Source organism: Lontra canadensis, unplaced genomic scaffold (genome assembly GCF_010015895.1).
Source record: "Lontra canadensis isolate GAN:19392208 unplaced genomic scaffold, GSC_riverotter_1.0 scaffold54, whole genome shotgun sequence".
In the NCBI taxonomy this organism is placed as follows: Eukaryota; Metazoa; Chordata; class Mammalia; order Carnivora; family Mustelidae; genus Lontra; species Lontra canadensis.
Window position 1 is genome coordinate 11330646 of NW_022631048.1, and position 24810 is coordinate 11355455.

The 24810-nt window shown below is 48.3% G+C and overlaps 1 protein-coding gene across 1 annotated transcript in view; it reads right to left on the minus strand.

Annotated features, from left to right (window-relative positions):
• Positions 1-24810, minus strand: part of ABCA13 (ATP binding cassette subfamily A member 13) — a 298434-nt gene that overhangs the window by 54256 nt on the left and 219368 nt on the right. The window contains exons 49-53 of the mRNA XM_032874934.1: positions 23724-23839; positions 18386-18542; positions 13725-13978; positions 8515-8707; positions 6135-6244 (exon numbers count right to left, since the gene is read on the minus strand). Coding sequence (XP_032730825.1) covers positions 6135-6244; positions 8515-8707; positions 13725-13978; positions 18386-18542; positions 23724-23839 — 830 coding nt within the window. The remainder of the gene's footprint in view (positions 1-6134; positions 6245-8514; positions 8708-13724; positions 13979-18385; positions 18543-23723; positions 23840-24810) is intronic.

Genomic DNA, 24810 nt, shown 5'->3' on the forward strand with positions numbered 1-24810 from the left:
GGTTTCCGCTCAGGTCACGATTTCAGGGTTGTAAGATCAAGCCCCACATCAGGCTCCGCACTCAGAGGGGGATCTGCTTGGGTCTCTCTCTCTCCTTCTGTACCTCCCCCACTTTCCCTCCCTCTCAAAAAAAAAAAAAATCAGGTTAGGTGTTAGCCTAGGATCGGAAGGGTTTAAAGGGTATCAGTCTTGTTCTCTTTCTGAGCTACATACAGACTATAAAAGTGTATCTGCTTTGTAAAAATTCACTGAGATCTTCTTTTCTATTTATGACTTATTTATATATTATAAGTTATAATATATATTATAAGTAACTTCTATTTGTAATATTTCTATTTATAACTTCTTTTCTATTTATAACTTACTCTGTGTGTGTGTGTGTGTGTGTGTGTGTGTGTATAATGGAAAGGTTCTTGAAATGAAATTTTTTTAAATATTAAACCAAGAAACACAAGGTTTTGAATATCAGAAATGCTCTTCCATCAAACTTTCTGAAATATTAACTCAGAATTATATATGTCATTTAAAAGACAGTGACAGTAATAATACTACTTTTTACATTTTCAGGATCAAGGAAGAGCTGTACAAAGTATGTTTGTACACTTAATGATTTGGTAATTTATTTAGGGGAAGAAGACTTTAAAAATCACTCAAATCAAGAAGTTAGAATCAGTTAGAAATTAAAAGTACTTAAAAATTTTTATTTTTTTGGCAAGTCTAAAATTACTGTATATATTTATTTTTTATTATGTCCCCCCAATTTTTATTTATTTATTTATTTATTTGAGAGGGCTTGAGAAAGAGAGAGAGAGTGGAAGGGCAGGGGGCTGAGGGAAAAGGAGAAAGGGTCCCAAGGTGACTCCCCACTGAGCAAGGAGCCTGATGCAGGGCTCAATCCCAGGACCCTGAGATCATGACCTGAGCCCAAGGAAGGTGCTTAACTGACTGAGTCACCCGGGTGCACTGAAGTAGTTAAAATTTTTAAATTAAGTAAATAGGTCTTTCAGAAAGTATAGTCAAAATTAAAACAAAGATTAAAAATGAGAATAATTTAACAGGAGGGTTAGAAAATGAAAGTTTTCAACAACTACTTTTGTTTCAGTAAACAAAAGGAGATGTACATCTGTGACAAAATTGAGTTTACTGCACAAAGATAGGAAGAGCTCAGTAATCCAAAATCTTTCCTTAATGACATAAATATGTCAAAAGAAAAAGAACTACAACAGGTTCATCTGTATGAGTGTTAAAATGATAAATTTAATATTTGCCTTGAAGAACTTTAAATAAAATTGCAGAATAATACTAACAAGACACATAATATGCACATGGGTTTCAAACCACCACATTTAGTAAAACAGAACTACTACTACTCAAGTGAACAATAGATATACTACCATTTCAGAGTACTTTGAGAGTTCTTGGATAGTGCAAGGTTCGCAGAAGAGAAGACAGAATAAAAATCTCAGTGTTTTCCAAATTAATCTATAAATGCAACGTAAAATCAATTAAAATCTCAGTGGAAATTGTGGGCACAATGCTTTACATGTCTTTCTGTACATGCAGAAAGTGATGACTAGATTTTATTTGCTTTGTTCATGTTGTGTAATTAGTGTCTAGAAAAGAAAAACACACTTGAACATCTCCGGGCATCAGAAAAAAGGAGGAAGGGAGACCAGGATCTCAAGCCACTGCCTGCTGGGCTTTGGCTCTGAGTTACATAAAGCATCTGGAGGTCTGGACCCTGCAAGGCTGAACACACTCATAATGGGGACGTAACGGGGACTGAACACACCTCTGTGTGATGACGAGGGACCAGAAGCAGGTCCAGCATGGTAACTGGGTCTACAGCACAGCCCCACCCCTCCTGAAAGAGGCCGAGAGAAGCCGGCTGGGAACTTGGGGTACAAGAAGGCTGCTCATCCTCCAGGCCACTCAGCAGGTCAGCACCCGGGCGAAGCCGTGCCGTGACTAAAAATGGGATAGTTTCCCTATGGCTGCAAGCTGGGACCCTAACGTCTTCAACACAAGACCTGGCTCTGCATGGGAGAGTCAGAGAATCACGAGAAGGAACCACCCAGCTGACAGAAGGTGTCACACAGGAAAAGAGAGAGCAAACGCCAAACACACAAACACATTCCCTTGTGACGTCAGCTAGCCGAGTCCCAAGCCATGAGAAAATCGAAGAAAAAATTAAAACAAACAAACGAGATTAAATGCTTCCTGATGGGAGACAAATTCATCTGGATGGATAAATCTAAAAGAGATATGCAAGGAATTTATAAAGAAAAGTCCAAAATGTAATTAAATGATATTTTTTAGGGACACCTAGATGTCTCAGTTGGTGAAGCATCTGCCTTCGGCTCAGGTCATGATCTCAGGGTCCTGGGATTGAGCCCCACATCAGGCTCCCTGCTCAGTAGGAAGCCTGCTTCTCCCTCCTCCTCTGCCCCTCCCCACTCATGCTCCCCCCCCAAATAAATTCAAACAAATAAATACATAAAATATTTTAAAATATATATAAATGCTATTTTTTAAATGACCCAAATAAATGTACATACATACCACAGTCATGGAAAAAGCAAAAAGAATTTCATCAAGACCTCAATTTCCTCAAATTATAGTATAAAAATGTGTTGCAATCCCAAGCAAGATGTAAATATTGTGACATTTTTATAGAGAGTGGTAAAAGTATCCAAAAAATAATATATTATAAAGGTCCAGAAGAGTTCAAACAATACTGAAAATCAAGAACCCGGGAGACAGGCAGGCAATGTAGCCACCTGGAAGGAAACATGAAGCAAAAGAAACCAGGGCCGAGAGCCCAGCCTGTCCGAGGACTTGCTATTACAGAAGCACTTTTTGATGGACACAAAGACACCTTGGTGAGGAAGTGGCATTAAGCAACGAGAACTCAGAACAGAAAAAAACATCAAGGGGCGTCTGGGTGTGTCCGTCAGCGGAACTTAGACTCCTGATTTCAGCTCCGGTCCTGATCTCAGGGTTGTGGGATTGAGCCCCACGGGGGGCTCAGTGCTGGGCATAGCATGGAGTCTGCTTGGGATTCTCTCTCTCCTTCTGCTCCTCCCCACCCCCCACTCTCTCTCTCACTCTCTCTAAAAATAACAAAACAAATAAACACATATTTTAAAAAACATCAAATTCTATTTCTACCACACAGTGTCTCTAACTATAAACTCCCTATTAATTAAAGACAATGTTAAGGTTTTTGACCTCAGAAAGAGAAGAATTTCTTAAGATTCAAATAAGAAATACAAAGGAAAAAAAAGAACGATTAAATTGGCTTCGTCAAAACTGCAAACATCTACACATACAAACTTAGAAAACAAAGTTAAAATTCAAGGTACCAAAGAAATAATCCCTAAAACATGCAAAAGACTAGTTTCCAGTTGGTGGGCATGCCAGCTGGTGCAGCCACTCCGGAAAACAGTCAGGATGCTCCTTAAAAAGTTTCAAACAGAGCTACCCTACCATCCAGCAATTGCACTACGAGGTATTTACCCAAAGGATACAGAAATACTGATCTGAAGGGGCACAGGCACCCTAATGTTTACAGCAGCAATGTCCACAACAGCCAAACTATGCCTATCAAGTGATGAATGGATAAAGATGGGGTGTGTGTATATGCACAAGGTGTAGATGTGTGATGTACACACACACACACACACACACACACAGTGAAATGTGGCTCAGCCATCAAAAAGAATGAAATCTTGCCACTTGCAATGACAAGGATAGAACTAGGTGGTAATATGTGAAGTGAAACAAATCAGAGAAAGTCAAATATCATTTCACTCATATGGGGAAGTTAAGAGACAAAACACTGAACATAGGCGAAGGGGAGGAAAACTAAACTAAGATGAAAACAGAGGGAGGCAGCCCATAAGACACTCTTAAGCACAGAGAACAAACTGAGGGTTGCTGGAGGGAGGGGAGACCTGGGGGTGGGCGTTAAGGAGGCACCTGTTGGGATGAGCACGGGGTGTTGCATGTAAGCGATGAATCCCTAAATTCTACTCCTGAAACCAATACTACACTGCATGTTAACTAACTTGGATGCAAATGAAATTTTAAAAATAAAAATTTTAAAAATAATAAAAATGAAAATTAAAAAAAGATTAGTTTCTGGTTGAATGGATGAAAAACTCTTACATTAATGCGTAACAAAAAGACAGACAACCTTATACAGAAAAGGGCAAAGGGCATGACAGGCAATTGGCAGGAAAGAAACCTACCAAACAAATAACTGTGGGAAAAACACTCGCGTTCATGAATAATCAAGGAAGTGCAAACTAATTTAACAATGAGATTTCATGCCCACCCGATCTGTAAAAAATAAAAACAATAAGTATTATTGAAGGGGATTGGGAGATGCTTATGGAATAAGGTAAAGGAAGAATACCAAATAATGATCTTTATATGCTTGTCTGATTTTAACATGTGAATCTCTCCACAGAAATACATTTAACCACCCATACCTCCCATAGAGATATTAGATAAAATTAGATATAGGGGCGCCTGCATGGCTCAGTCGGTTAAGCATCAGCCTTCGGCTCATGTCATGAGCCTGGGGTTCTGGGATCGAGTTCTGCGTCAGGCTCCTTGCTCAGTGGAGAGTCTGCTTCTCTCTCTGCTGCTCCCTCTGCTTGCACTCTCTCTCTCTCAAATAAATAAACTCTTTCCCCAAAAATAGATACATACACACAGAGATGAATGCATGTCTAAATTACACTAGCAGGAGACATGTAAACGTTAACACTGAGCTTTAGGAGTCCAAGAAAACCTCCCAGTGCCAGGCACATCATAGGACAGAAAGTATTTGTCGATGCAAAGAATTAGCCAATTCATGGGTGATTTTCATATTTTTGAACACCTTTTTTTCAATTATTCTATTTGAACCCGTATATACAAATCTCAGGTGCATGATTTCCAAGCATGCTTAGGAGAGACTCTGCGACCCCAGCAGACAGGCTGTGAAATCAACCAGGGTGCTCAGACAGGAGCTGCTTATAGAAGGACCAACCAAGGATGTGGTTTTCCTTATATAAGTTGAGCAACAGACGTGTGAAATCCATTATCATCATTGTCAATTAGCAATCAATTTGCTGCAGTAGAAAAGAAAGATATATACCAGGGGCCTTGTAATTGGTATGGAAAGGAAAAAGTGTGCGGAGATGGGGCCATGAAAACGTTTGTATTGGGACGCATGTGACGGCACATGGAGGGCTCGTCCGGAAAGAGCCCTAAGCTTGCAAGTGGAGATTTTAGTGCGATCAGGGCAAGTTGGCTCCTCGGGCAAGTTCAGAGCAAGAAGCAAGCAGCCCATCCTGCCTCCAGAGAGGGTTAGAACCAGGAGCCTCCTTCTTAGGAGAGACGAGAACCTCTAATGGTCCAGACCAGGCAGAGACAGAGAAGTGGGCCTTTTATCCGACTGGATGATCACACCTGATGGTGCCCACACCCCTGGGGACGATCCCCAAGTCACAGTGCTGTTCAGAAGGGATCAGAGGATGCTTGGAGGTAAAACTGTCTCTGTGGGGTTGCCCATAGAGCCCCCACGGGACCCAGTGGCCTCGGGCAGCCTGTGGCATGATGACACCCAGCATCTTGCATGGTCTTTGCAGCAAGGAAAATACGTGTTACCCCTGCTCCTCCAGATGCCACCATCTGGGTTCTCATGTGGCTACTCACTCTGACCCAAAGCTGTCAACCACCTGAAAGAGGGGTCTGGGTGGTGAACGAGAGAATCGATGTCGCCCCCTGGGGCCACTGTCCCATAGGTGGGGGTGTTTGAAGCTGGATCTGTCAGTGAAGCAAGAAGGGCCACCCTCTGGCCATTTCCCGCTCACCCACATCAGCAGCCAGACACCTCAAGCCCATGGGGGGCCACCAAAGAGGTCAGCCCTGCCTGCTTTCTGCAGACATGTCCTTGACCCCGTGGCCAGATGTGGGCAGCTTATCTCATTGGCCCCGGAAGTTCCTCTCTATCTGAGGAGAGGCTCCTGGCAGCTAACTGGAGGGTAAATCTTGAGGGAAGTGTGTCTCAGACTCCGGGCACAGGACTGAGGGGACGAGGGCTGTCCCCAGGCAGCAAGAATGACCGCATCTGCATTTACCCTGTGGGAGTCCTGGCAACGGCACGTCCTGAGGTCGGAGGAGCGTCCCCGTTCAGCATCTTGAATGTGGTGCTCTTCCCGGCCCCGTTGGGCCCCAGGAGCCCAAAGCACTACATGGAGAGAAGACGCAGATGAGGAACAGCTAAGTCACCACAGACAGCCTTGACTTCCAGACGGCTCGGAGCCAACTTTTCCGGCTTCTGCTACTCAAAGACCTTTAAATGCACACGACTGTGCAAAGCACTCTGCAGAAGACCGTGGGGTCTGAGCAAGGTGACCGTATCGACAATCGCCCAGGAAGAGTGAATCTGTGTAAGGAGTACTGCAGAGGGTGACGGGTGAGTCCCCACCCCCAGGATAGTGCTGAGATTAACCGTCTGCTGAGGGGCCGTTCCAACAAGGTCCTGACTGTGTCCCTGTGTGGAGGACGAGTTTTTGAAACTCACTTCATTGTACTCATTATCCCCTTGATGCTGCTGCATAAATTAAAGTACATCCGGGGGCGTGGTTAGGGGCTCAGTCAGTTAAACATCTGAATCTTGGTTTTGGCTCAGGTCCTGATCTCGGGTTGTGAGATCGAGCCCTGAATCGGACTCCATGCTCAGTGTGGGGTCTGCTTACAATTTTCTCTCTCTCTCTGCCTCCCCCGCCACATTTGCTCTCTCGCTCTCTCCAATAAATAAGCAAATAAAATCTTCAAAACATAAATAAAGTACATTAAAATATCCTCCCTGCTCTCCCTCCCCTTCTCCCCACCCCCAAGTCAGACTCTAGGCTGCTCCTGACATGAGTTAAGAAGAGAACTGTCAGTTCTAAACTCTGACATCGGCATCAAGACGGCATTGGGCAGGGGGTGGGGGGGGTGGGTCAATGTTGTCCTATATCTGATGGGACAAATGGCTTTCTTGCCATCTTTTCTAGACCTAGGCTTTATCTCTCAGTACATCCATAGCTACAGGTTCTGTGGCAGAGCCTGAGTCTGTGTGGTTCTTAAAATTTCCTTCAAGACCTCTGTTTTCTGGTGGCCTCAGCTGGCTTTCTGTCTACTGACCTCAGGTGACTTCCCTGCCCCTTGAATCTCAGGAAAGTGCCTATTCTGGCTTTCCTGGCACCGGCCCTGCCTAGAAACCACAGGGCCCTATTTGGGACCTCTGGATGAAAGGTGCTTCCTTGAACTCCCACCTGCTTTCATAGCCATGCTCCCCCCAAACTCAACGGGATCCCTCCCACCATCTCACGCATGGACCCAGCTGCCATTTCTGGACAGACGGCTCCAAAGGAGTACCGCCCACGTGATTTGGGGCAGCACCATGGGGGTACCTAACATGCTACGTGATCACGGCCTTCCATTTCAGATCCCTGGAGCATCTCCTTTATGAAGCATTCCAAGGTTTCCTCTTACTCTTCAGCTTAAAAGTACCCCAACAGGTAGCAGCAAAACTAAAAAAAATGATTTTTGAAGTGGAAGTAAAACAAATAGTTCAGTATGATGCCGAAGGTTGCAGAGTTAGTCTTTGGGCTGAGTGGCCAATAGTAGCTACCAAAACACCCTCCTTAGCATACTGTCCTCGTCAACCACAAACCACAGGACAGACAGCACATGAGGATACTCCTGGATCAACTTGGATTGGTCCCCAAGCTTCTCTTGCCCTCGGAATTCTCCTCTCTGAAACACCTGCTCTCTGCCACAGGGCAGCATGCCTGCCCATCCCATAAGCCGGTAACCTGCCTCGAGGTTCTCAGGAGCTGGGCACAACAGGAATGCAAGGAACCTCTTATTTTTCACGGTTAATTAACGGTAATCACTTTCAGAGTTGATTTCTCTTGAGGCAATTAAGCACAAATCAGGAACAATTTGCATGGCTTCCATCAGTTTTGATTAAACACTTCTATAAGAATTGATGCTATATCCACAAAAAAAAAAAAAAAAAAAAAAAAAATTCTAAACTCTGGCTTTGGTGTCAGTACTCTTTTCCTCCCCAGGGAGCGTTTTACTAGATGGGCTTAACTTGCCAGTTAAAAAGTGTGGATGTCCAAGTAAGAGTTAGAAGAGGTTCCCTAAATTAATTGGATTGATAAAATATTTCCCTCAATAAAATGTCATCCCATGGCCCAAGCAATGACTAAAACTCTTCAAACGCATGAAATATTTAAAACTATGAAACGATAAACCCCCATCCATCAGTCAGCAAAGTTTTCCCCAGGGGAGGAGTCTATAGACTCTCTACTCAGATTCTGTGTCTAGTGATTTTTGCAGAAATGTCAGAAATCTGAAAGCTCTTGGCTCTAATCGCAGACACTGTGAGCCTACCACAAGCAGGTGCACAGTTAGAGATACACGGGTTCGTAACAGAGAGGATCACAAACAGAAGGTCCTTACCTCTCCTCTCCGTATGCCCAAACTAATATCTCGCACAGCAGTGGTCCTCTTGAAGAAGCTTCCGTAGCTTTTACTAAGGTTGTATAGCACGAGAAGGTCTTCACTAGTTCTTCCTTTCAACACTCTTATTTGCTCTTTTTCCACGTCTATGTCCTTGGAAGATGTGACTGTGCCTTGAATGGCAGACTGACCCCTGGAAAGATGAAGTCAGAGTTAATTCACAACCGCGACCTAGAAGGGGAAGAGTCAAGAGAGACAGAAAGTTCAGAGACTCGTTGAAACAGACGTGGCCTTGAGCCGCACTATCAGCTCTGGTCCACACACCCTACTTCCGCCACTGTGATTAATCATGAGCGAGAGTCCAGGGTGCCTGGGTGGGTCAGCTGGTGAAGCAGATGACACTTGGTTTCAGCTCAGGTCATGCTCTCATGGTTGTGAGTTCGAGCCCTGTGTCAGGCTCTGTGTTCAGGGCAGGGTCTGCTTCAGATTTTCTCTCTCCCTCTCCCTTGGATTTGTACTCTCTCTTGCAAATAAATAAATAATATATTTAAAAAAAAAATAACAAGCAAGGGACCACATTCATCCCCCAATGTGAAGGAAAAGACAGCAAAAGGGCGCTTGGGTGGCTCAGTGGGTTAAAGCCTCTGGCTTCAGCTCAGGTCATGATCTCAGGGTCCTGGGATCGAGTCCCACATCCAGCTCTCAGCTCGGTGGGGAGCCTGCTTCCCCCCCTCTCTGCCTGCCTCTCTGCCTACTTGTGATCTCTCTCTCTGTCAAATAAATAAAATCTTTAAAAAAAAATAAAAAATAAAAAATAAATTTTAAAAAGACACTGAAGTGGACAGCTGCCCAACTAGAGGTACTTTTCAATTTTATGAATAATAAAATCTGCTAGACTTCCCTGCGAGGTAGAAAAACAATGTATCACAAGATTAACTGTAACAAACGTTATGGTTACATAGAACACATTGGATTGTGTAAGAGGACTGTAGAGCAAGTACTTTGCACAACACCATGCATGAGAGACTTAATAAGTGTTTGGTGAATACCAATTTAATTTTCAATTCAAATGTATTTGCTCTAAATCTGAGCAGCTCCCTTTTTAATCTTCCCTATGATTTTCAACCTAGCATATTTTGACCTTAAAGCAATTTCAATTTCCCCCTTAAACTGTAACATACCAACAATTTAATCATTAAATGGGTAGAGACCACCGAATTGAGGCTGTACCAAAATCAACTTCCTGGTTTTGCCCAGGTGATATTGTCGTGTAATATACAACCAAATTATCATGGTATCATTGGGAGAAGCTGAGGGAAGGCAGCACAGGGACTCTGTATGAATTCTGCAATTTCTTATGAGTCTTAAACTATTTTGAGATAAAAGGGCGTTTAAAATAAAATACCCACTGTAGGCCCCCAGAGTCCTAGGTCCTTTCCCTGTGTTGCTTTTTCTGTGCCTAAAATCATCATTGAACAAATACAGAATCTACTGAACACACAACCTAGAGACAAGAGAATACAGCTAGCTACTTGGAAGTATGTATTACATGACACCATTCACACAACATTCAAAAGCATGAGAAACACATCACTGGAGATAAAAACGAGATCTGTGGGAAATTACAGAAGTCAGTACTCCAAGATCATTATATCAGCACAGGAATGCTCTGTAATATTTATATTCTGTATTGGGAACAAGGATTATACGGTGGATTGGAATTGTATAACCTAGGCTAAATGTGGACTTAATATATTTTATAGAAAGATTGATTGATTGATTTATATGGGGGGAGGGGCAGCAGGAGAGGGAGAGAGTCTCAAGCAGATGTCACACTGAGCACAGAGCCCAACATGGGGCTCGATCCCACAACCCTGAGATCACAACCTGAGCCGAAACCAAGAGTTGGCCGCTTAACTGACTGAGCCATCCAGGCGCCCCTGAACTTAATGTAATTTAGTGAATAAAACATAATGGTTTTTAATGTGTTTAAAAAAAAACAAAAACAAAACAAAACAAAACAAGAACAGTGGTTATGTCCAGAGTGGCTAATGGAACAGGTCACGAAGGCAGTGACAGTGTTTGCTCTCCCTTCAGTTTGTGAAAAGTCATCCAAATTCACGCTTTTCAGCGTGGTGGTTTCTCACCCCTTTTCTGGCTGCAGGCATGTCCCTGGACCCTTCTGCTGGCCTGGCCTTCCGGTGGCCTTTTCTGATTCAAAGAGGGGAGAGCCCTTCTTCCTCCCTGTCTCTGAGACCCATGCCCAGGTCCCCCCATCAGCAGTTCTGACCCTGTCCTCACTGGGAGCACCTGCGAAGCTTTACGGGTCCCCCCTCAGGCTCATCCCCAGAGTTTCTGATCTCAGGGTTCCGGGTAAGGAAGAGGCAGGAAAGTGTATCTGTTTACGGTGGGTGCGGGACAGTGGCCCAAGGTCACTTCTCATTGGCCACCTCACAGCCCAACACACAGGGCTCCGAAATGCACCACCGCACCCCCTTCCAGCTGACTAGCACAAAACCAGCGTCTCCATGACAGAGGAAGGAGATGCCCGGGCACCAGAGAGTCCAAATGCCCAACGGCAGCAGAGAAATGCTCCCCGGGCCACCTGTCTGCTCGCACCCAGCCAGCACCTCGGGCGCACAAGGCCAGGTCAGCTCCAGACTGGAAAGAAGAGGGCAAAACGGTCCCAAACGCTGGGCTGCCTGGTGTTCAGCCAGGGCTCAGGTTCTCATGGAGACGTGGGTTCTCAGCAGACAACCAAAGGCCAGCAGCGGACGAAGTTCAGGACTTCAGCAAGCCCAGCAGACAGCCAGGAGGAGGTGGCTGCACCTGCTCGTGGACACTGCTGGCCCGGGTCGGGGGGGATGGTGAAGGAATGGGGGCGACAGGCACTAACTCTCCCAGGTGCTGGGGGCGGCGTCTTCCCATCCGCGCACGATTCAATACCAGTGCATAGTAGTCCACATGCGATGGAGCGGACAGTCAGGCACAACACAGTGACACATAAACACTAGAAAACCACACTGGAGCAGAGAGAGAAAGGCCACGACAGGAAGGCTGAAAAGGCATGGGGGGCCCTGGGAGGTGGGGAGCAGCACGAGGTGGGTGCTGAAGGGCAGGAGATCAGTCCCGCCAGAGGCCCCGACTGAGCAGATCACCAGAAGCAAATGTCGAGGGGCGTCCAGGGGGAGGACATGGAGAGCTTCACAGGGCATCACATGCCCGACTCAAGGGGGCCTGGCTAAGAACCTTGGGGTTTCTTGTTTAGGCAATGTTAGTGACCTGGTCAGACGTGGACTTTATTTTTTTTCTTTTTTAAGATTTTCTGTTTATTTGAGAGAGAGAAAGAGCACAAACAGGGGGAGTAACCGAGGGAGAAGGAGAAGCAGGCTCCCTACTGAGCAGGGAGCCCAACGCAGGACTTGATCCCAGCACCCCGAGACCATGACCTGAGCCGAAGGCAGACGGTTCACCTATGGAGCCCCCCAGAGACCCCCAGATGAGGACTTAAAAAACAAATTAACTTAGTGAGATGGTCGCTGTATAATCCCCGGTAAGGAGGTGGCAGGCAAGTGTCCCAATCAGATCACCTCCACCTCCATGCAAGGCTCCTTACTGACAAATAACAATAAATATTGATGACTCCCTGTGGAGAGCAAAGGCATTATTCTAAAATACCATGGAATGCAGGCTCTGCCAAGTAAGAAAGGGAGTTTGCTCTTTGAAAAAGAAGTCCTCTGATGGTCCTGGCGAGAACGGGGCACCCTGAAATCCACCCAAGGGGATTCTACGGTCTAGGTTTTAAAACAGATTAAACTCATGAGGGGCGATCACAGAACCAATTATGCTTGAAAGGCACTCAGAATTCTCTTCCACATTCACTCAGACACTGGAAATCTGCAGACTCCGGAGGGATCGGGGCCAATTCAAGAGAGCTTTGGGATGGATAGTCAAGGCAGCTCACAGCTCTAGCAGATTGAAAGGAATTGTGCAGGAAGCATGTCGTGAAATGACAGACGGGAACAATTCTATAAAGACATCGCCACAAAATAGTCACAATGAGTCCACAGTCCTTAACAGCTTCTCCAATGACACGGTCCTAATTAGTAATTTCTCCATGAAGGGTCCGTCTCAGAGATGAACCAAGGCAACGGATGGGGGCCTGGTGGGTCACAGGAAGACACACACACTGTGAGGGGACACAGCTAAACACATTTCCTCCCTGTGTGTCTGTCCTGTGTCCTGTGTTACCTGACAATGCTCGAGACACCTGCACAAAGTCGCCTTAAATCTCACTTAGAATAACAGAGATGTGTGTGTGTGTGTGTGTGTGTGTGTGCGTGTGCATGTGTGTAGATGGGCCACATTATGGATCTACAAATATATACAAATTAATATAAACATAAATAATATATATATGTTATATGCAATTACATATTTATATGTAGGATATATATAAATGTTAGTATTAACTAATTATATATATATATATATATATATATATCTCCCTGTGCTACTTGAAGTTCATCACTGAACAAAAAGAACGCAGCATTAATGACAACAGGCAAGATCTGGCAAAGGGCAAGTTCTTATCAGTGCTGACCTTCTGTCCATTCCTGATGTTACAAGTTTAAGTCATTTAGCCATAAAAATAAATTATGTGAGGGGTGCCTGGGTGGCTCTGTCTGTTAAGCATAGGCCTTCAGCTCAGGTCATGATCCCCGAGTCTTGGGATCAAGTCCCACGTCGGGCTCCCTGCTTAGCGGGGGAGGCTGCTTCTCTCCCTGCACCTCATTCTGCTCATGCTCTCTCTCTCTCTCAGATAAATAACTAAAATCTTCAAAAAATAAAATAATTAATTAATTAACTTTGTTATGGTATCAGCTAAACTTGCCCTAGACGTTACAATCAAAGTTAAGAGGGAATTTAACCACAGGGGAAAATTAATAATTCGAACAATTATATCACAGGTTGGCACTTCATCTTTTTTGATATTCTCCTTCCCAGAGTGGGTGACTCACGTCAATGAAAAAAGAAAACAAGAAAGGAAAGAGAAGAAAAAGCAACATAGAATCAAAATCATCACTCATCAGCAGGGCGTATCGCACAGATCGGACACATTTGTTGTCTTGTGCTCGCTGGGATGGAGCTTTCTCTCGCTCTTTGTGGAGCAGCTGGTGCCCTCCCAGGCCGAGCCCCGCAGGACATACCGTGGCCGCTGCAGAAGGTCCCAGTGCAGCACAATCCTCAGGAGGAGAAGCACCGTGCCTTGCGAGGCCAGCTGGACAAAGATCCAGCCCAGGAAGTTCATCTCAAAGGGGCTCACGTAGGAATCGATGCCGAAGTTGTGGGTCAGGTCATACTTGATCTGATTGTAACAGAGTTCTATGAGTCCCTGCCCCAGGCAGAACTGAGGGAAAATGGTGAAGACCCACTTGAGGACGTCGTAGATGTTCTGTAAATTCTGTACAGTGAGAGAAAGGGGAAATAAATCAACCTGAAATCTCTCTCCCCTTGCTGGTCCTGGATCCAGGTCCCCCCTGTCCCAGCCACTCAGTGACAGGCACAGACGGCCATCAAACCTAAGAGCATCGGTGTCAAGACTCAGGTCTGGTGGTTTTGCCTTCCGGGTGGTGGACGTGCTTGGGAGCCCTCATCTGCTTCTTCTTTCCGAGTTCCGCTATTGGCCGGGCATGCCTATCCCGAGCCTGTCCCACAGCTGTGCTGTGCTTTGGAAACACATAACTAATACACTTCCCAGGCTCACACGTGGAGGGGAATTCTGTCTCATGACGCATCCTACCCAAAGCCTCTCCCGCGCCTGATTCAGGTGAGACCTTGGTAAAGACTTTCAAGTTGAAGCTAGGATAAGGCAAGACTTTAGGGGCTGTTGGGGTGGACTGCATGTATTTTCCTGCAAGAAGGACACGCATTGGGGGGTAGTGCGTAGTGAAATGTTATGGACTGAATGTTTATGGCTCCCAAATTCACAGGTGCAGCCCTGACCCCCAATGCGATGGCATTCGGAGGTGGGACCTTAGGGAGATGATTGGGGTCAGGAAAACAGAGCCCTCACGATGCGATCAGTGCCCTCCTGGGAAGAATTAGAGACACGAGAGCTTGCCCTCTCTGCTGCTTGGAGATGACTTGGAAGTCACCTCCAAGCCAGGAAGCAGGTCCTACCGAGGAGTTGATTCTACAGGCACCTTGAGATCTCCGATGCCCAGCCTCAGGCTGAGGCACAGCATCGGCTTGTCAGGCCCCCCAGCCTGTGGCAGGTGTTCCAACAGCCCAGGTAAGACATACGGGGAACATCCTGGGTCACGGGCCAAGGAGTGTTCGAACAAGCGGACAGTACTGGGAGCTGTCCCTGAGAGCATGTAAATACCATGGAAGGCGCCTAGTACGAAACTAGCGCATTTGAATGTATGTAGCTGTCTCTGTGAAACACGTTACAATCAAGTGTTATGACAAGGACAAGGAAGAATAAGGGAGCAGATGGAAAGAGAGAGCATGCACAGAAAATAAACATATACAGGACCGCCTGCATATGTTTGGGCAATATCATTTTTAATTTAATGTATATATGTATATAAAAATGTATGTAAAAACTCAACATCTACCAAAGAATTTATTTTTTTTTAACCATCTGGTGTTTTAGGAACGTTTGCTTTATTTTATAAGGAGATGAGAATTGTTCCCGTGTTAATCATCGTCTGCCAGAACTTTCTGGAAAGTATCATGTGTTTGCACCTTGATGGGACGTCACTGCATTTTACTCCCTCAATAAACGAGCGGAGTGTTGAGAGGTGAACCCAGCGACCACGCAAGAAACAGCCTCAAGCAGCTGATGAATGTGTTCAGGTCACTTCGTGGTAGGACCAGGACACAACCCCAATCTTTCTGGCCCAAGGAATAAAATCCCTCCACCCAGGAACATGGCCTGTGGAGAAAATTCATGGCAAAGGGGTCCTTTGAGCTGACTTTTAGACAGGGTGTAGCTAAGCGTGGAACCGCAGCTGCTTGGCAAGGCTATAGAAATAATCATCGAGAATTAGGCTCAGGGTGCCCGGGGGCTCAGTCAGTTAAGTGTCTGCCTTCGGCTCAGGTCATGATCCCAGGGTCCTGGGATGGAGCCCCGCATCGGGCTCCCTGCTCGGCGGGGAGCCTGCTTGTCCCTCTTCCTCTACCTTTCCCCCTGCTGGTGCTCTCTCTCTCTCACTCTCTCTCTGTCAAATAAATAAAATCTTTAAAAAAATAATGAGGCTTGCTGTTTTACAGCCATTCTCTCTCTGTTCAAACTCACAAATTCATCTGGGGATGAATTTATAAGGGAGCAAAGGCATCATGAGGAATACATTATAAAACACGACACGGGATGGGCCGTATCACAAATACTAAGGAAAAACTTACAAAATCATCAATTACATATTTCATCCTAGACAACTTCCAGTTTTCCCTTAGGATGCAAAGGGACAGCTTGACTTATGTAAATACAGTCTTAAATAACGTGATTTGGGAGCGACAAAGATTCAACAAAGGGGTATGAATTGTTCCATTATGGCCGGTTGTCTTTGGCGTACAGACACAGAGAAAACACATAGACTTCCTCTGATTCTTCCCTTGGCTCTTCTCCTGACTGTCTACCATCTTTAAGGATTGCGACCAGTCTTAGAGGGGCTTATCAATCCCAGTTTTTACAAAACTGTGTCCATCCCTGAGTCAAACAATGTGCCACGTGACAGCAGCTTGTCTCCCTGGTTATAATGTAGCAACAGTAGAGCAGGACAGCTTCCGACCCTGGAGCTGGGACCTAAGGAACAGACATAATCATGACGAGGACTTTAAATCTGCCTTAAGGGAACCACAGCTGTCCCCACAGCAAAGAGAACACAGCCATCCACGACACCTGAACACAAAGGTAACATACGACAGGACGTGACTGCACAAATTCAGGGAATAACAATCCATAAATGTCCAATCTAGGATAACTGCGAACTGATGAAGTATTCAAAAAAAGAAATTACTGGAACTATGAGCTACTGCCCTCCGGACATCCCTCCACCCACCCACCCCCCCACCCCACCCCCGCCAACCGGGAGATCCTCACCGCTGGGAAACGAAGGTGTTCCACATGGCGGGTTAGAACCCAAAATGCATTTTCTATAGACGTTAGCTTAAAAAATTGTGATTTGGTAAAAATTAAAAATTAAATTGCCCTGATCAACAGCACAGTTTGGACGAACAACGGTTAATCCTGGTCTCCCGGCTCACAGAGCTGATCTGAGAACCTAGTCACCCTTGACTGATTCCATAAGAATATATTTATCGCTCCACAGCTTACGCGTAAAGATCTGAAATTACCCAATGTGACGCTGGGTTTCTGCAGCAAACAACCCCAAAATAAAGGGCAAAGGAAAAGAGAGACCTTAGCAAATGATAAAGTGTCTCTTTTATATGTGAACAACTGAGCCTGACCCATTTTGTGACTGGACGCTGACGTCAGAGCTGGACTGTCACGGGCACGGGGCCTCCGGGCTGGTCTCCTCTCTGGGTCCCGGTGATCCCTCCTTTTGCTTTTGTCCTGTGATCCTGTCTCCTCGAGCTTCATCTTTCCCACTGGAGGGAGTGTCCATCCGCCCTGAGTCTGCCCCCCTTCTCAGCTTAGGTCACAGGGACACCCTGCGTGACCCACGCCCTCTTGGGGATCCGTGGGCTGGGAGGGAACACGTGCGCTGTCTCGGCTACCTCTGTGTCCTCCTCAAGCTAACGCCCCGTAACTGTATCAGCCAGAAACATTAATACAGACTCGTGACAACACTAGGTCTGCAAAAATCACCAAAACACATTGCTTCCTTCCCTGAATGCATAATGAATGTTTCTGTACTTAGTGTCTCCATGCCAGTGTGGGACACGACCCCCCAAAACAGTATGAGCCACGCTGGAGAGTGGACGGTCTGCACAAGCCCAGGGCAGAGCAGGAGAGCCTGCCCCATGAGCAGGCATCCATCCATCCCCGACTCACCTGTGACGGGCCAGGAGCACAGCCTCCGGAACTGGGAGGGCTGGCCCTTTCTCAGGCCACCTTCTCACCCGTGAGTCAATCAAACACCGGGACGACAGAGGGACTGGGGTCCAGGCGGACAGCAGGGAGTCAGAAGGGACAGTGGTCTGAGCTGAGAGCAGAGAGCAGGGATGAAAAGGACAGAAAACAGAGGACAGAGGGCAACGCAAAACTCCAACATCTGTCCCCAGAGGTAGCGCAGGGGAGGCTGAGGAGGGGTTAAAACAGACAAGACCCAGGTGGGCTTCAGGGGGAGGAAGGAGGCGGGAGGAGCATGGTGGGGACACAGCTGGATCCAGCTTGACCAAGATGCCTGCTAGGGGTCGCCTCCCCAAAGTGACTCGCCAGTGTGAACACCTGTTCGAGACAGGGTTCCTGGAGAGGGGTTCCCTCACCCTCCCCGGGGGAGATGGAGCCCCTGCTCGGGGCAGCCCTCTGCTACAACACTCTGAACGTAGCAGAACTCCGTATGCTCCAGGGGTCGGAGAGCGTGCTCGGCCCCAGCACCAATCCCACCCCGCAGCACGGGATCCCAGGCAGAGGGATCGGACCCTTACTCCTGTGACACCTGGACACCCATCCATCCTTCCGACCGAGGATCAGGAGCCCATTAACAAACAGGGAGGTCTGAGCTCAGCTCTCACAACGGTGCCAGTGTTTGCGTGCCTCAGGGGCGGCTTCTCTATCTGGGGGCTAGAGACCGCGGACAGCGGCCCATTTCCCTTTACCTCCAGCCGGAGGAGCAGCAGAAGGGGCACGAGGCAGCATTCCCCGCTGCCCTGAGAGGCGTGGCTGGAGCGCACAGACCTGAGCCTTGGAGACGATGGCCAGCAGCCGGGGCGTGGTGGTCATCAGCATGGTGCAGAGCCCGAAGATGAAGTTCAGGGACACGTAGGAGATGAAAGCCACGTCCGAACTGGGGAAGATCCGGGACATCAGATACATCCACGGGAGAGTTGCGTATCTACGGAGTAAAGGGAAGAGTCACATTTGTTTCCTGTCACGTGTCGTGGGACCAGGACGGAAGCACAGATGAGTCTCACTGGCTGGGTCCTCTTCCCTCCCACAGGGAACAGAATCCCACTTTTACAACAAATCCCACGGTGTTTCCTGAACACAGAGCACATTTGGGGAGCTCCACGGAGCCCTGGGGACCACAACAGCAGCCCTGGGGGGAGTCAACCACCGGGCCACATGGGCACCTGCACCTGGAGCTCCGTGAGCTGGAGGAAGTCGTGGACGTCCCCACCACCCCTCCCCCAAGGGGCAAGCCTGGCTCTGGCTTCTTTGCTTCTTTGCACAGAGCTCCTAGGTGTGGAAGGGAGAATCAAAAGTTGTCAAGAAGGGAAATCAGCAGACTCTGTAGAAAAAGAAGGCATGAAGGGCTCCTGGGTGGCTCAGTCGGTTAAGCGTCCAACTCTTGACTCAGGCTCAGGTCATGACCTCAGGGTCATGGGATGGAGCCCTAGGTCAGGCTCTGCTCTCAGCGGGGAGTCTGCTTGAGATTCCTTCTGTCCTTCTGCCCTTCCTCCATGCTTTCTCTCTCTCTCTCTCTGTCTCTCTCTCAAATTAATAAATTTTTTTTAAAAAGAAAGAAGAAGGCTTAGAGGTAAAACTGGAAAGCTTCCTTCTCAATGTCCTCTCCGTGTTGGGCACCGTGCTGTGGGCCTCCACGATGAGCCCGCATCTTCCTCCCTCTCCGGCAGCCTGGGAGGCAGGTGTGTGGTCCCATGATACAGATGGGGAAGGGTTCACAAAGTCAGGAGACCCAGATGGAGGCTCTGCCACTGATGGCAGGCGAAGCTGACCACGGGATTCATTTGCGTGTGGCTGCAAAGCTGGGGAGCAAAGGGCCTGACCTTCAAGGCAGTCCATACCCATGTCCAATGGCTCTGGGTTCTAAGAAACACACCGGCACATCTCTCTTCCTCCATACCCTGGAGCTGAGCTGCATCCCGGGCTCACCTCCCACGGTGTCTGTCACAGAAGCAAGAGCCCCATTCAAGGGTGCGGGTCCAAGAGTCATGGCTCCAAACATCAGGGGACAAGTCAGTCACTGTAAACCGCAGCCTTCGTCCCACGTCCCCATGTGCAGCCTGGAGGCAGACGTGCCACTGCGTTCCTAGCGTGACTTGGCAGCTGCACCAGAAAGCCCTCAGCGCCTCCTGAAAGCCCGGGTTCCCTTCTGTGTTCGCTGGTTCCGCAACGTACGGGACTCCAAGCGGAGGGAGACAGGCCTGGCCCTCAAGGTGGGCTGTTGTCTTCCTGTTGTTCCTTCTTCTATCTGAACCCGTGGCATCAGAATGAGTCCTTGGGTCGAAGGATTCATCCTGAGAGTTCAGAAAACACCGTGCGTAGAACTATCACACATAAAATCGTACACTGTTTTGGAAACTCGCCTCAACAGTAATCTGTCTGGTAACGTGGGCACGATGGGAATTATTTTAGAGCGGACAGGTGGAGGGGGGCTTGGAAGCAATTATTCTTAAATACCCACTGTACCCAATAATCCAATTGTCTTTAAATAAATTAATTACCCAAGAAGTAGGTCAGGACTCCTTCGTGCTTTGAAGGGTCCAGCCCCACCTGAAGAAAAGCCCTGCAGAGAGAAATCGGACCCCACGCCCTTACTGTCCCTTCTGGGGCAGAAGTCAAGTGCGTCCTCCCTCACGCACCTGCCGGGACAACCAGCTGAAGCATTCCAAGTGGTCCTTGGAACAGAACTGTAAACGCCAGCAGTCTGCGACCAGGTCTTGGGGCAGCTATCCCTGCCATGAAACGCCCTCTCAGAGTGACCCCAAAATCTCTTAACACCACCGATCCAAACTCCGTCTTCTGGAGCAGTCTGTGACCAGTCACTTTTCTTTCCATCGGACAGCTCTTGAGGTAGCTGACGGTAAACACCGCGGTCCTCTTAGGTCTCCAGCACAGAAGACCAGGTGTCCCTTGCTTCCGTACAGGAAACAGTGTCCAAACAAGTCTCTTGTTTAAACCTCACGATGGGGGGCTCAGGCGTTTGGGGGTAGGGACACCCGACCAGGCGTGTGATGCGGTGAGGCAGGCACCAAGCACAGCGGGATGTTGACTCACAGTCAGGAGGGCCGTCCAGGAACGGGGCAGCTCCCTGTCCCACTTGGAAGCCCCGTCCCCCGTTGGAACAAGACGGACCCACCAAAGAAGACTCGTCCAGCCCCGCTGCACTCTGTTCACGGTCGGTGTTTTGTTACTCAGTAGGGAGAGCTCCCACGCCAGGTCCTGTCACTGAGATTCTGGACCAGTGGATCGGAGTATCACGTCTTTAAGCAAAGGAGGCATCAGCATCAGGGCCACAGACTGACCACACCTGCCACCAGCCACACCTGCCGCATCAGGTGCGTGGTTCTCTGCCAGCTGTGTAGCCGTCTTTTTTTTTTTTTCCTATATATTCATTAATCACCTTTCAAATACTTGGTTCAAATCAACATATTGACAGGTCCATGATCCCTATCTTTCTTTTTTTTTTTTTCCTTTTTTTTTAAGTAACAAGCTAAATGGGGCAGGGGCAGGGGGTGGGGTGCACTTGGGTGGCTTAGTCCAGTCAGCATCTGACTTTTGGTTTCAGCTCAGGTCCTCATCTCAGAGTCCTGGGATCGAGTCCCACATCGGGCTCCACGCTCAGCAGGGAACCTGCTTCTTTCTTTGACCCTCCCCCGGCTCATGCTCTCTCCCTCTCTCTCTCTCTTTCTCAAATACATAAAATTTTTAAAAAAGAAAAAAAATGTGCTCCTAGGGCATAATTTATCTTTTAGTGATATCTACAGTGGTTTCTAACACTCTCTACTTTCATTAAAATGCAATGTAATATTTACTTACTTACTGGCTAGTGGCATGCTGTTCACAGTCCTTCCAGAATTTGTGTGGTTTTCCTCCTTTTGAAAGCTGGCCCCTCCCCCAGCGAGTGAATTTTCTAGGACCGGGATCAGGACCCTGCAGCCTCATGTTCACAAGCCTTAAGCACCAAATAATCACCTAATATATTCCGAAAGTTTCAATGTTTTATAGAAGCTAGCTTCTCTTTTCTTTCTGACATTCCTTTCCTCTTTTTGATGCTAATTCTCCTCACTTTCTAGCTAAAATATCAAGTTTTCTTGGCTAGAGAGAGCAGGAATATTAAGAAGAAGAAAAAGACAATTGTCACTGGGCCTTTTTTTCCTTATTGTCTCTTTCAGACTCTACGCCTTAGTCCAAACCCTAATTTCTTTGGATTCCAAATCCCATTTAATTACAAGTCCCTTTTCATGCCTGTAACGTCTTCAGGTTGCAGGGCACTCTGGGGGCTGCCTTCCTGAGACTGTCCTCAGGGTCCCTGCACCTCCCTCCTTGGGGACGGAGGGGTCAGCAGATGTACCTGCCTCCCTGGGCGCAGGGGACAGCAATGCCCATGCAGTGTCAGGTGTGAGGCAGGGCCCAGTGAGGGGAGAACTGCCGTGTAAATGGGAACAACACGTGGTCCCTGGGGTGTGGCTCTGTGACTCCAGCCAGCCATGCCAGGGCCCTTCTTCACTGAGACACTGCGGCACCATCAGCTGTTTTCAGACCCCTCAGTCCATCTGATGAAAGGATTCTTGCCTGGAGATACAACCTCGGGCTGGCCCAGGCTGTCAGTCAAGGGATCTGTGAATCTCCCGATTTCTTCGGAAAATGCCATGGCCACACACGTGGCCAGAAGTCTGGGCTCCACCCAGACTCCCAAAGGTGCTCACAAGCCAAACAAGCTTCAGGACCCCTCCTCAAAACACGTCGCTGTCCGTTAGATTTTGTCTGCTCTCTTCCGTCAACTCGACGAGCTGTGCTTTCCTAAGTTCACGGATGGGGTACAGCGAGTCTGTTCAACGGCACCATCAGCAGCCACGACGCCGTCCGCTCAGCTGGATCCACGCACAGAAACCAGACCGTTTCCTGAGAAGCAGGAACTCACGCACGCGGCCCTTTATACCCGGGAACCTAAATTTCCAACTGAGCACAATAGACTGGTGCAAACACAAGCATTCGTAGCTTCAGACGTGATATCCTCTGCACAGCAGCTCCGCTCTCGTAGCACCAATGTGGCCGAGAGCAATTAAACGGGACCTGTCAGCACTCACTGTGAGGTTTGTACGAACTACCGAACTGAAGAGAACTGAAACTCCACACAGAACACGGTGGGGTCTGCAGGGGGTCATGACTCTTCCCAAGGCCACAGAGCTCGTGAGTGGCCATAGCACGGTTCCCACAAAGATCTGTCTGTCCTGTCTGTCTGTCTCTCCCCCCTCCATCCATCCATCCATCCATCCATCTAATAATAGCACATGCTCCTTCATATTAAACCCTGTTCCCTAGTTAAATGTTTGGGGTCACTGACATCACTGGGAGCTGCGTAAAAATCATTTTACTTGTCACCTTTGGCCTCAATAAAGCAGAATGCGGGTTTTCAAAAATTATCCACCTCGCATTTTAATAAATAAGTACGTTCATTATCTTCTCTCCTCATGGCAAGTCTCTCTAACACGCTCAGCCTAGAGACATATTTTTGATACCAAGTTTTGATACCATATTTTGATACCTAGATAGAGACAATTTTTGATACCAATTTGGGGACCACCGGCAATGAGCCTGCTCAGTGTGTTTGAAAATGAGAAGTGTGCACAGCAACTTCTCTGCCTTTGCTGTTTTTACCCCGGAGAAAAGCGACAGCAGCAACGATGCGGCAGCCTTCTGGACCACCACAGTCACAGGAGAGCAGAGACACGCCAGATGCAGGACTCTCTTCTGAAAGGCAATTTTGGAGCTAACCGGATTGCGTGTTTGAGCTCCAGATGAAGCCGGCCTGAGGACAGCCGAGAACCCGCTTGTCCACACCCGTGCCTGGGGTGGGGCGGGGTGGGGGGGGTGATTCCTCAGGCACCAGCCTGTATCACCTCCGTCCCCACCCCAGCACCCCGCCCTCCTCGGCGGGGCCCTCTCCACCTGCTCCCGCAGGTCCGCAGCACGGCTCCCGCACAAGCAACAGAATTGCTTGCAGAGAGAGAAAATCACGCAGCTGGCGGCAGGTTCAAAGCCATCCCGGGGGGGGGTTCTCTTCCAGAAAACAAACCGTAATTCTGCAGCCGTGTTTCTCATCACATACCCGAAAAGCACCAGCAGGAGGGCCGTGGCTGCCAAGTTCTCGCGGAAAGTAAACGCTGTTAACTGGAAGGCGACGATGATGGTGACACACAGGCTCACAGAAACCAAGTAGAAGACCTGGGGGACAAGGAACAGGGGATGGCATCCCACGTCCACTTCGGCTAGTTTGCAGATGATACACGGGCAGCAATAGAGGCCCAGCTCTGGCTGGGCTGTGTCCCCTCTCCCCCACGCATCCGCTGAACACCCAGACCTCAGAATGGAACTGGGTCTGAAGATGCACCCCTGAAGGGGTCAGGGAGGGTAAACGAGGTCCCCAGAGCAGCCCTGATTCAACAGGACCGGTGTCCTTGTGAGACGAGGACAGCAGGACACAGACACACATGAGGACACGGGGAAGACATGCCAGCCACACGCCCAGGGCAGAGGCCTGGGGAGGAAGTGGTTCTGCCACACCTGGATGTGGGACATCCAGCCCCCGGCACTGGGAGGGACAGACATCAGCAGTTCAAGCTGCCCATCTGCCATGTGTCCTGAGGGCCGCACTGGGAAACCACTCTGACCACCATTCCCCACCTTCCCATCTTCCAGGAGTCGAGGTCTCTGGGCACACCTGTACTCAAGGACAGGCGGCTCACCTGCCTTCTGACCCTCCCTGGGTGCCCTCCCAGGGCTCCCACACGCCCACCACTCTCCTCCCGGGGCCTCTCTCGGAGCCCCTCCTCATGTAGACCCCATGGGAGACCTTTCCTGAACCCCTGGTTTAAGTCCTGCTTCCTCTTGTGAGAATAAAAGTTCCAGGGGCAGAGAACGTCTCTGCCTTGCTCCCTGTTTTAGTCCTTGCACCGCAGACACACCTTGCCCGGAGCAGACCCTCAAATATATCCCTTAAATGAGCGGTCATTCAGAAATGATCAGATGAAGATGAAAACACGGTAAACCGGGAAAGAGATAATCCTCCCCCGCCCTTACAACCTCAGGCAGGAATCACAGGGATGAAAGGATCATAAAGTCTGGACTGCTGAAAAGAGGGAGACGGGCTGGGACCTGGGAGACTTTGGGTCCCCCCTACCTGGGGGTCCTGGAAA